At 42.0% G+C, this 12,698-nt stretch overlaps 1 protein-coding gene across 4 annotated transcripts in view; it reads right to left on the bottom strand.

Moving 5' to 3' along the window:
- LOC146966777 (disco-interacting protein 2 homolog C-like) overlaps positions 1-12,698 on the bottom strand; it is a 67,113-nt gene that overhangs the window by 29,845 nt on the left and 24,570 nt on the right. For all 4 annotated transcript variants that reach the window (XM_085763857.1, XM_085763856.1, XM_085763858.1 and 1 more), the window contains 8 exons: positions 11,512-11,634; positions 10,114-10,260; positions 8,955-9,074; positions 6,594-6,791; positions 4,810-4,901; positions 3,917-4,027; positions 1,855-1,978; positions 1,333-1,442 (listed from right to left, as the gene is read on the bottom strand). In XM_085763857.1, the coding sequence (XP_085619983.1) occupies positions 1,333-1,442; positions 1,855-1,978; positions 3,917-4,027; positions 4,810-4,901; positions 6,594-6,791; positions 8,955-9,074; positions 10,114-10,260; positions 11,512-11,634 (1,025 nt within the window). The remainder of the gene's footprint in view (positions 1-1,332; positions 1,443-1,854; positions 1,979-3,916; positions 4,028-4,809; positions 4,902-6,593; positions 6,792-8,954; positions 9,075-10,113; positions 10,261-11,511; positions 11,635-12,698) is intronic.

Raw genomic sequence — 12,698 nt, 5'->3', positions numbered from 1 at the left:
GCGCGTCATTTCAAACACAATGTTAACGTTTCTTCATTTGTCTGAAAGCAGCAGATTTAATTAAATAGCTGCTGATTCGATTTCTGTCCACTGACGAATTGATGAAAAACACACATCTTTATTTAAAACGCAACACCAGCATTTCATCGCAGGCAACAGAAGGACATGTCTACAAATGTCTTCTTTAAATACAAATAATAATGTAACCAGTTGAACTCATCGAGTGCCACACTGTTTTCCAAAGCTTTAATCCTGGTGCCAGCAATTTAGACCATTGTTGACGATTTTTGTAGAGCCATAACATATTCTATATTATAGCTATGGACACATACTATGGCTCGTTTGAAAGGTGAAACTTTCTGCTTCCAATAGGGACAAACCGTTTATTTCTACATGCCTCCGTTCCTGAGCCATCCCAAGCTAAACAGTGGCCAGTTTTCATCAAAATCCCTGCTTGTTTTCTAGAAATGGAGATATAGCATCTTTTATGAAATATGCGCTGTTTGTGCCTGTCGCTCTTCTCACACTTACATTTCTGGGTCAAAGGGCTCGTGTAAGATACATATTGTTGCTCTATTCACAAAACCACCATGGAGGGCATGGTAAAACAACATGGTAAAACAACAATAACACAACTACTGCTAGACCGGGCGGGACTGCCGGCTGACTAGCTAACTCGCTAACTAGTGGTACCAAGCCATAACAGTAGATTTAAAGATATGGGCTGTTTTATTCAGCCATGTTTGGCGCCTAGAGGGTTGCATGCGCCACTGATTCAACCCAATGCAGCAAACATCCAAAGCCGAATTATGATAAAATGTCCAGATCGTGAGTTTTCATGAGTTTTTGATTGTCATCTGTTTCAGTTCTGTTCATCATAGAGTTCCCAAATTCACACATAAGATGTGTTAGAGTGTCTACTTTTTAATTAAAAAAAAACGTAAAATTAAGTTTTTGCAGTTTAATCATTTAAAACTTAGAAAAACAACTAAACAATTCACACAATTTCTCTACTGTATTTGTCTTGAACAATGAAATGAGTCTTGATTCATTTTCTGTTGATTTACCAATGACCTCAACTTTAGTATAAATGTAATTGTTAAAATATCAAAGTGATCAGCGTCGGCTTTCTACAAGATTTGAAAAGAGTTGACTTTGATCATTTCAGTGGTTACAGACATAACAAGATAATTCAGATGATAAAAACACTTTTAAATACAATACACACAGTAATGATGAGATCTCAGTCAGATGCAGAACAGGAAGTGAACCAGCGAGCAGAGGAACAGAGAGAAAGAGAGTGTGTGTGTGTGTGTGTGAGAGAGAGCTGACCTCTATGTAAGCAGTGTCGTTGTTTGCATCTTTGATGTGAGGGAACCAGTCTCTGGGAGGTTTGGAAAGGTGCTTGGACTCTGTTACAAACCAGAGCAACTTGGGCCAACCTGCACAGAGAGGGAGAGAGAGAGAGAGACATGGTGTGACTTGCAGTTCACACTCAGCTGTTTGTCATCTCACCCAAACTGAGGAGAAAAAAAAGTGCAAGAAAGGAAAAACTCTGGTTCACATGTTTTCCATAAACACCCCTCGGCTTCAGCTGATCATTAAATGGGTCATTCCCACATTGTGACACCAGTTGACACCGGCGCTGAACTCCTGACTGCAGCTCAAACATCTGCTGTCTTCAACTTTCTCCTCGGTTCTCTCCGGTCTGAGCGCTCAGACGTTTCACACGTTCGTGTTGAACTAAACTCCGCCCCCTGCTCCACTTCTCATTATGTTCAGTGTGACAGAGCCGCCCCTCCCCCGCGGGGAAACCCTCACCGCCCGCACATGATGGATGGTCTTTGCTCTCACCTTTGAACTGTGGGATCTCTCCTGTTGCACTCTTGGGCAGACCCTTGTGGCAGGCGTCGCTGGTCAGCGCCACGGTAACGCCGCAGCTGCCCAACAGGAATCCAATCTGCTGGCTGCCGGCGTCCTATTGGACGACAGAGAGAGAGAGAGAGAGACGTTCGGTTTGTTTGATTCTGATTCATGAGAACAACGTGAAGACTGAACAGTTGTCAGGAGCTGCTTCTCTGTGGGAATAATCCCACGGACATGGGGCACACCCACCCACACACACACCACTCTATTTTCTTTACCAAAGTGATTCCTTAAGTCTGGTTAAGGGCGTGTTGTTCAAATTCATACAGTGTCATGCAAAGTCTGGTCACCCCTGGTCAAAGTTTCTGTTAATGTGAACAGTTCATCCAGTATAAGATGAAATGATCGCCAAAAGACATAACATTAAACATGAAACACTCTTTTTCTCTATTTTAATCAATATCAGTGTATTATTTTAGTTTTCTATAGTTTCAGAGTGAAAAAGGGAAACAAAGCAGCAGCCTGCAGAAGAATGGGAAAACCGGGAGACTTGAGCTCTCAGATAACTTTGACCAATCAGACAAGATATTTACTATTTACACACTGTGATAGCTTCTAAAGGGGGGGGCTACTAGGTACTAACTATGCAGGGGGGCCAGACCTTTGCTGAGGGCCCTTTTCCTTTTCTGTCAGTTTGAAAATGTAATAGATGAAAAAAAAAATGTATTGTTTAAAATGTAAAGGGAATGTGTCATCTGTAACTTTATGCCTTTTGGAGATAATTTCATCTTCCACTTGCTGAACTGTTCACATTAACACACATTTTGACCTGGGGTGCCCAAACTTTTGCATGATGCCACTGTATGTGTCACTAGGTCTAATAGATTATGTGTTTATCTCAACTGCACAGTCCTGAACTTGACTCTTTAATTACTTTTTTTGACTAATATTTTGCACAAGTAAGTTTAAAAAAACAAGTTTGAGAAAATGCAGGATCCTTTAAATGTAGTAGACAAGACTAAAAGAGCATATATAACATTTACTGAACTCTTATTGGTTCAAAAAAGTGTGTTTGTTTCATTGATATTTCTGTAACTTATGCATGTACATTTAATTTAAACTGTTTACTGTGTTTCTGAGTTGTTTATATGCAATGTTAATAGGTATTAAAAACAATATTTAAGATGAGGAGTAAATAGTCACATAACTTCCTCTGAACATACACACAAGTACACACACAGGTACAGTACACACACACACTGAGCACAGGTGACAGTCCAGGTAACAGAGGTGATGTTTGCTGCTGCTGCTGCTGCTGCTGCTGCTGCTGCGCCTCGTCTCCCAGTGAAAACAGAAATTTTATGGAAAATCCTGCAGCACAGATGCAGGATGGGGGATGGAGGGGGGGGTTCAAGAGCAGCGACCAGCGTGCGGCTGCTGCAGCGTGTAACCGTGCCGACCCTGGCACTGCGTGACAAACCGCTGTACACACAGCTGAGACCGCTGGGCTGACATGAAGGAATACAAAAAGTGACAAAACTGACATTTGGGGGGGGTGCTCCGGGGGGGGGGGGGGGGGGGGGGGTGCCGGGAGATCAGCAGATGCAACAGTTGGGGGAGGGGCTTTGTCAGAAATGTTGACTTTCCTCTGCTGCCTGTTCGGATGGGACGGGGTTGTTTCTCACAGATACTTATGGCAGGCCGAAAACACATTTTGGACACTAACAGGGCCGGGCTGAAACGCAGCAGGGGTCCGGGGCGGGGGGTGGGGGGCTCATGGGTACGAGGTGGAAAACAGATGTGGCCGAACCGGGGGAGGATTGATGTTACAGAGCGACGCTGTGAAAAATTAAATTACCTGACCTCCCCGGGAGAAGTGAAACCAGAGGAGCAGAGCTGCAGGGTCAAAGTGAAGACTAGAGAGGAGGGAGCGGAGACGCCACAGATGATAGATGAGCCGTTAAGAGCTCTTTATTTACTGTAAAGCACAGCCAGGGGACAGGGCGGCGCTGCTGCTGCCGCCGCTCTCTACGTGACAAACATCAAGTACCTTGCGGCTCAGGGGAACCTCGATGGGGACGGGGACCACCTCGGCCAGCAGACAGCCGTAGAAGGCCACCATGAAGGCCACTGGGTCGTTGTTAGGAAACACCAAGGCAACCTGAGGAGGAGGGAGAACAGTTCAGATCAAGACGGAGAAGAAAGTTTGCTAACACTTTATTTGACGCCTATCTCTATAACCCATTATAAATTAGTTATAATGCAGTTATAACACTGTATAACTATAGTAATAAACACTCATAAATGATCATAATGCTTTATAACAATAATCATAACACACTATAAAGCACTTTGTCATGACTTATAAGGTCAGGTATTATAATACATTATAATCGTTAGTAACTTGATGACAATGCCCACATCGATAATGCATTATAAATATAGTTATAATGTGTTATAATTGGCTTATGAACGTATATAACTATCATTATAAACACTCGTAAATTATCATAAGGCTTTATAACAATAAGCAAAACACATTATAGAGCATTATAACTTTATTATAATACAGTACTTGACCTTATAAGCCATTATATAATGCTCTATAATGTGTTATGCTTATTGTTATAAAGCCTTATCATCATTTATGAGTGTTTATAACTATAGTTATTCAGTGCTATAACTGCATTACAACTCATTATAAGTATGGTTATAATACGTTACAGAGATAGGCGTCAAATAAAGTGTTGCCGAAAGTTCATTCAACTCTCTCGTTTTAAGAGCCTGGAAATCATTCTGTTTTTTGTTTTTTTACTGTACTGTATACACACACGTCTGTCACTGCAGGTTCATCACAGGCTGAGCAGACTGACCACACAGCTGCAGTGAGAAGCACAAAGACGAGAAACCCAAACCTCTGTGTGGTGGTGGAGCGTGACTCACCCGATCACCCGGTCGCACCATGGGCTCCTGCTTGCTGCCCAGTTTGTGGAGGATGTTGTAGGCAAGCTTGATGCTGCGAGACCACAGCTTCCCTGCAGGGAGCAGGACACAGGATAGGAGGGTGAGAGAGAGGGAGGGGGGGAGGGGGAGGGGGGCTCACAGGATGCAAGTGTGTGTGTCAGCGTGTGTGCTTGGACTTCTATTTTGAGAATGTGGAGTCGATAAAAGAAAAAAATGATCTCCGAGGTCATCGTTGATATTGTTTTATCACTGATTACAGTTGAAAGTAATGGCTGTCTGATGCACAAGTGGAGGAGGGAGAGGAAGAGAGTTACATAATGTTAACGGAAACTTTATCGACAACAGAATGTTGTTGTTATGGACAACAGTAGATTCAAATTCAATGTTTGTGATGTAAAAATGTTCAGACTGAGATGAAACATTTTTATCCACCATGATTTCATTTCCCTGAACAGTTAAAGGGATATTTCAACATTTTGGCAAATACGCCTATTGCCATAATCCCTATCCGGTTGTTAAGTCCTGACATCACGACTTTATTTCCGGGTCCACCGGCGTGGCTAGCTTGCACCGACAATTGAAGGTAATGAACCTACAATACTCCTAAAACTATAGGGATTATGGCAGTGGGCCAATTTGCCAAAATGTTGAAATATCCCTTTATTGTCAGATTCACCTAAAAAAAAAAAAAAAATGAAAGCAGTCTCCGTGGTTACTGATGCATAACATTTGGTTAATGAGTTTGAACATTTTTCACACAGACCCAAGTGAACTGAGAGAATGAAATGTCTGGTCCAATTATTTTTACTTCCTGAATAAACTGATTGTTTCATTATGACACAGAAACTAAATTAAACCTGGACTCATTTATTGTGTTGAATATAAAAAGTGCATATATTTTTGGTAATTGGCTCCACTGATGTATAAACCAACACCAGCATGTGTGGGACTTCACAGCTCTAATTCAACCCAAAACAGGACTCGTTAACCTCAAACTAATCACAGTCTCATCATGGTCTAATTCAGGAGTTGGCAAGTAACTTTGGCCTTGAGCCATTTTTTTTTCGAATCCATTAGATGGCAGCCAAAACATTAATCAAAGGCTAATTTAGGATACTGATTAATTAAAATACAATTTACATTGTTACACTGTCACAGTTACATATTAAAGACCTGACTGACTCACTGAGCTGGTGTTACTGACTTCCTGAAACACAACCTGTGGAACTTCCTGTCACAATTAAAGCTCCCAATATCTTGAAATAAAGAAAAACTCTCATGCTTTTATTTTGTAGGGTTAGGTTTAAAGGGATAGTTCAGCTTTTTTGAAGTGGGGTTGTATGAGGTACAAATGGCCATTAAGTATAATACCTGCAGTAGAAACGGAGCTGCACGGACACTGTTGTCAATGAGGGACAACTATCCCTTTAAGGCTAAAGAAGTGATTGTCTTGCTCCCATGACAGATCTATTTTAGCACTAGACACTGTGCACTGACCAGAGATCAGCCAGCGGCCTGATGTGACTGTTTGTGTCCGTCACACTCTCTAAACTCTGAATGTGAACATGTGTGTGTGTGTGTGTGTGTGTGTGTGTGTGTGTGTGTGATGAATGTTTTGTGTGTTGATATCAACCACATGAAGAAGACGAGATGTTTTTGTTGCAGAGTCGTTGGCTTCATCTCTTCCTCCTGATCTCTGCATCTGGTTTGCTTCATCAATAAATGATGTGAAGGAGCGTGTGCGGCGCCGAGCGGCTGCGTACCATATGTGAGCACGTAGAGGGGCTTCCCCGCCGTGTCCAGGCTGGTGAGGCAGGGGGCCTTGGGGGAGATGGTCCCCCAGCGCTGCAGCGCCGCCTCCAGGGACGGGGGCCAGTTGGTGACCACCCCCAGGGCCTCGCCGCGCACCGGCATCATCTCCGCCCCCTCAGGCCGCGGCTGGTTGGGGTCCGGCTGCTGGACTGGAGACGAGCAGAGAGACAGGAGGGTCATCTTCATCATCATCATCATCATCATCATCACCATCATCATCATCATCGTCATCATCATCATCACCATCATCCTGACCATCATCATCATCATCATCATCATCATCATCCTCCTCCTCACCATCATCATCGTCATCCCTATTATCATCATCATCATCCTCTTCCTCCACATCATCATCATCATCATCCTCATCATCATCATCCTCATCATCATTACCATCATCATCGTCATCCCTATTATCATCATCATCATCATCATCCCCATCATTATCATCATCATTATCATCATCATCATCATCCTCATCATCCTCATTACCATCATCATCATCATCATCCTCTTCCTCCACATCATCATCATCCCCATCATTATCATCATCATTATCATCATCATCATCATCCTCATCATCCTCATTACCATCATCATCATCATCATCATCATCCTCATCATCATCATCATCCTCATCATCATCATCCTCACCATCATCATCATCATTATTATCATCATCATCATCCTCACCATCATCATCGTCATCCCTATTATCATCATCATCATCATCCTCTTCCTCCACATCATCATCATCATCCTCATCATCATCATTATTATCATCATCATCATCCTCACCATCATCATCATCATCATCATCATCCTCATCATCATCATCCTCATCATCATTACCATCATCATCGTCATCCCTATTATCATCATCATCATCATCATCATCATCCTCTTCCTCCACATCATCATCATCCCCATCATTATCATCATCATCGTCATCCCTATTATCATCATCATCATCATCATCCTCCTCCTCATCATCCCCATCATTATCTTCATCATCCTCATTATTATCATCATCATCATCATCCTCCTCATCATTATCTTCATCATCCTCCTCCTCCTCCTCCTCAGTGCACAGACTGGGCTGTTCACAGTTTACTAGTGGAGACGACCACACATGGAAACATTGAGCCGAAGCTGTGAGGAAGTTGTAATCACACTAACAAACGACTGATAATTAATTGGAGCTTTCTGTTATTAACACAGATGTAGCGTGTTAATATTTGGACAGCGGATTCCCTTTAAGGCTCCAGCAGCAGCCAGCCTCAGACCAGGAATCCACTACGAAGTGAGGGTCCGAACGAACCACCACATCAACACTGAGCTCAACACGACCGCAGATATTTACGGCCCACTGTGATGTGCCCAAACTGAGGAAACACTTATTCTTCTAAGGTTTCCAAAGACAATGAGGGAGAAACATGGAGACGAGGACCAATAGAAAGATAGAAAACGCAGCCAGATGGTGAGAGCTGAGCAAACGGCACACAGCTCTGAGATCAGGACTCACACGATCTACATTTTAAAATCCTTACAGAGGATTTAGTGCCCTGTAAGAACTAGACTGGAAATCATCTGGTCTGTATCATCTATTCCATGTGACTCTATATGGAAATATTTCTTTACACGCACATGTTTCAGAATCATGTAGGAGCCTTTTATTACAAAACACAAACATTTCTATTGCTATTACTAATTGCAGTTTAACAGAGTAAATCTTCCTTCAGCTCAGCCCATCATGCCCCACCCTGTCATTTACCTAAACCTGTCATTTACCTTTGGGGGGGATTTAGGAGTTATTAGAAAGCATTAAAGGCCCCACATTGTATTAAGTCATATTTTCATGTCTTCTTTGATTATAAAGGTCTAGGTCTAGGTTCCATATTAACACTGTGAAAGTATCAAAGCTTCAGTCCACAGAGAAACACACAGTCTGTATTCAAAAACCAAGCTCACTGTAAAATGAGCCGTCAGGACTTCTTGTATTTTTGTGATGTCACAACAATGCGGTCACCACTCTCAACTTTGCAGAATTTGGTTTCTCTGTTAAACCTGAAATCTGCTGTAATTTTATTGGATCAGGCTCTGAGCCTCCTCTCTCCTGATTGGCTGACTGACCTGTTGTTACCAGAGCTCCAGAGGAGAAGCTGATAGAGGAGATGTAAAACTACACTGAGGTGGTTTTCGGTTCTTAAAATATAAATATATCTTCTTAGGGATCAAAACACTGGAGAGAAATAAATATAGCTGTAACTGAAACCAGAGTCAAACACGCAGGTCCAGAGACAGTGTCTTACCCTCGAGCAGTTCGTCAAAGTCATCGACAAAGAACTCTCGTAGTGGAGGTCTGCGGGGCTGCTTCAGCGTGTTCACCAGCTGCTGGATCTTAGCCGACACACGACTGCTGACCGGGACACCTGGAAAACACACACAGACACACACATGGTTGCAGAGATAATGTTTTCTTTTGGGGCTTATTCCTGACAGTGGAAAGAAAATCGGTGGCCTGAGCAACCTGCAGAGCAGCAGCCCTGGTTACCTGAACAATAACTTTTTTTTTTTTTTTTATAAAATGCAAAGCCAGTTTCTTTTAGAAAAAATAATCCCAACAAATTGAGATAAAAGCATAAAAAAACTGGGAAAAATTTAAGTTTGATAAAATGCATTTTGTTTTGTTTTAACCTTTTCTGTTTGTTTTTTTCTTCTGTTTGTTTTTATCAGTTTTGTTACACTCTAAGTATTTTAATTTTTTTTGTATGTCATTGACTGTTTCAATAAAAAATTTCGGGTGTGTCTGTTGTTGTGTTTGTCTTGCCTATGGACCTTGAGTCTGAAATAAAGTATAGCAGTGGTTCTCAAAGTGGGGTCCGGGGACCCCCAGGGGTCCTTAAGAGGGTTCAAGGGGGTCCCTTTTAAAAAAATTTTTACCACATTTTTTTCCAGAAATTTTTTTGAAATTCATGAAAACGTAATTTGAACGTACATTGACTAAACAAAATGTAATGTTATCCCGTCTCAGAACAAATATTTGTGTATTTCTGGTGTTTGTTTCAAAATGATGTCCAATGGGTCCTTGATCTAATTTGTGTCAGTTGAGGGGTCCTTGATGTAAAAAAGTTTGAGAACCACTGTATCAGAAGACAAGGACTGCTGGACTGGCTTTCAGGGGAAAGAACTAAACGACAAACAGTGAACTGCTCTCTGGCTGCTAAGTGGACGACAGACGGTGGTTGGTGCTCTCTGAACAAAGGTGCTTTGTCAGCTCCCTTTAAAGAACTCCACTCGAGCGACACCAACACTCGGTGTAATTGGTCAGTTCTCTAAGGTGGTGGTCTAATTTGAGTTCACCTCCTGATTAAAGAGTTTCTATTTTCATCTGACTGTGTTCAGCGTCTGTATTCAGAGCGGGTTAGAGGTGTCGCAGCGTTTCAGCGTCGCGGAGGCGGAGGCTCTCACCGTCGCCCGTCTCCATGCGCTCGGCGTTGCCGTACTTCTGCGTGTTCCTGGCGATGGTTCCCATGTTGGCCATGTGGTGACGCTCGGTGTGCGAGTGGGACGAGTCCGACGAGTAACCCGTCACGTCCGGGGGGGCCGAGTGGTTCTCTGGGAAGGAGTAGGAGGAGGGGGAGCAGAGGACAGAGGGAGAGGCAGACAGACACAGAGACAAACAGTCAGCGGTGACTCAACGTTGGTATTCATCACTGTCCTCGTCTCATTGTTACACACTTTGATGCTCATTTTGACTTGAATGTGAATTTGGGTCACATCTCTGGCACGCACAGGAAGGTCTGAGGTCAGTTCAGTAAAATACCTGTTACAGGACTTCCTTTAAACAGTGACAACATGTTTTAGACATTAACATTTTTATTATTAGAAGCTCATCAATAACCAATTAATGTCCTGAAATCAATACCAAACAGACCCAGACCTAAATATTTTTTCTTAAAGACCTCCTAAAGGGGCATTTTAAAATTTGTAAAAATGTTTTGCTATGACTATTTTTTGATTAAAATTGCTTTTCCACAAAAATATTGTTTAAAAAAAACTCTCAAAGAGACCAAAAACACAATTTCTCCCTCATTGAAAAATCCAGATTCTATAGATATTCATGAGTATGCAAATGCAGCATGACTTGCGCCGGATTGGTTGCTAGGGATTCTGACGTATTAAACCTGACTGGGTTTTAGACTTTGACTTTGAAACTGCATTTTCAAATCTAAAATGCTCAGTTATGGCTGCATTAGCCACTTCGCTGCTGAAATGTCTTGTAGCAGAACCCAAACACTACATTGACATGTTAATAATTTCAAAAAAATGTTAAAAAATGTTAATCAATCAAGGTCCGTATTCACAAAGATAGTTATTAGCTATATTTATTTGCTTATGTGTAGTCACCATGCTGGTCATTCACCACTCTTTAATCTTTTGTTCTGTTAATGGGGGTTATTGACTCAAATGTCAACAGTTTACTAAAACTAAAACAAATCTTTTAATCTCTTAAAAGTCCTCCTCCGTCCTCTTAACAGTTTGTCACCTCAGGAGCTCTTCTAAGGGCTAAGATGCTTTGTGAATAACTTTTATCTGACTCTTCTACTTCTTCTCTTCTACCTACAGGAAGAATTTTCTTAGAATTTGAGGAATCCGAAGATTTTTCTTAGAGTTACGTCACTGAGAGCAAAAGATACAGCATAAGTCTCAGGAATCTTTGTATTCACAAAGGGGGCCAGATTTGCTGTGGTCTATCAACCTGTTCTATCATAAATCAACGTGGAATCATCGGACTCTTATTATGAAACCACTTCCTCGGCCGTCACAGATGAGTGACGGGTGGAGGTGCTTCCGGCCTGGACCTACCGTCAGACTCCAGCGGCGGGGGCCACAGCATGTCGGAGCCAAACTCACAGGATCGCCTCAGAGATCCTCCGTTCTCGGCGACGCTCAGCGCTCCCTTCCTCTTCAGGGACAGGTGGCCGATACCTGCGCTCACACGGACACAGAGCTCAAGGTGACTAAATAAAATATAAAGCGGCGCTTTGAGGTGAACGTGGACGACGTTGTGAGAGTTTCATCGATAGAGTTTATATAAAAGTGATGAAGTCAGTGTTACAGGAGGTTAAGTAGAGAGAGTGAATGAATTATGAATGGGAATTGACTGCAGCATAAAAGTGGCGTCAAACTAGATGCTGCATTGTGAATATTAACTGTTCTGTGCAGTATGAAACAAATAGAAACACTGTGAGAGACGCTGAATAACAAATGAGCCTGAAATTCGGAAACAGATGCAAAGACATACAATAATCTAAAAAAACACATATATTATGTAAGTGTTTATGTTTATTTATGAATTGACACCTCTATATTAAATAAGGAGAGCTCCTATCTTCAACAGGAGCCAACGAACAAATCTAGGGCCTCATTCACAAACTGTTCTTTTTTATATACTTTATTGCAGGATTGCACAAATTATTTATCTGACAAAGTTGTCTTAAGAAAATTCTTAAGAATGACTTAAAGGGCAACATTTTGGCAAATTGGCCCATTGTTTTCAAGAAAAATGCAGAGACTGCTTGCAGAAAAACTGCCCCCGACGGGAACGTGCATCAGCGGTTTTGCATGAATTTACCTCTAAAACAACTCTGTCTGGTAACGTTCTGTTATTATCTCATAGCGTGGTGAATGTGCAGGTCACAACTTGTCCACCAGAGCGTTTTGGAGTTGTTGGATTGTGTATTTGATGAGTTTGATGAGGGAAACCAAGAAATCCCATCAACCTCCGTAGCGTAGCTCTGAGCAGCTCGTGGCTCTGCTCTACCGTTCTAAAAATATCTTGCACCGACAATTAAAGGTAACGAACCTACTGCTATAACTATAGGGATTATGGCAATGGGCCAATTTGACAAAATGTTGAACTATCCCTTTAAGAATGAATTAAAGAGAAATTTAGAAGATATTGGTGACTGGGGCCCAATGTTCTCTTGGTTGTTTTAGACCATTTAGCAGCCTAATTGGAGCTTTTTGATTGTATGACATGGTCTTCTTAA

The sequence above is a fragment of the Trachurus japonicus genome, chromosome 20 (genome assembly GCF_045865225.1).
Source record: "Trachurus japonicus isolate A0001 chromosome 20, Traja_1.0".
NCBI classification, from domain to species: domain Eukaryota; kingdom Metazoa; phylum Chordata; class Actinopteri; order Carangiformes; family Carangidae; genus Trachurus; species Trachurus japonicus.
This window is presented reverse-complemented; position numbering and strand designations above follow the sequence as displayed.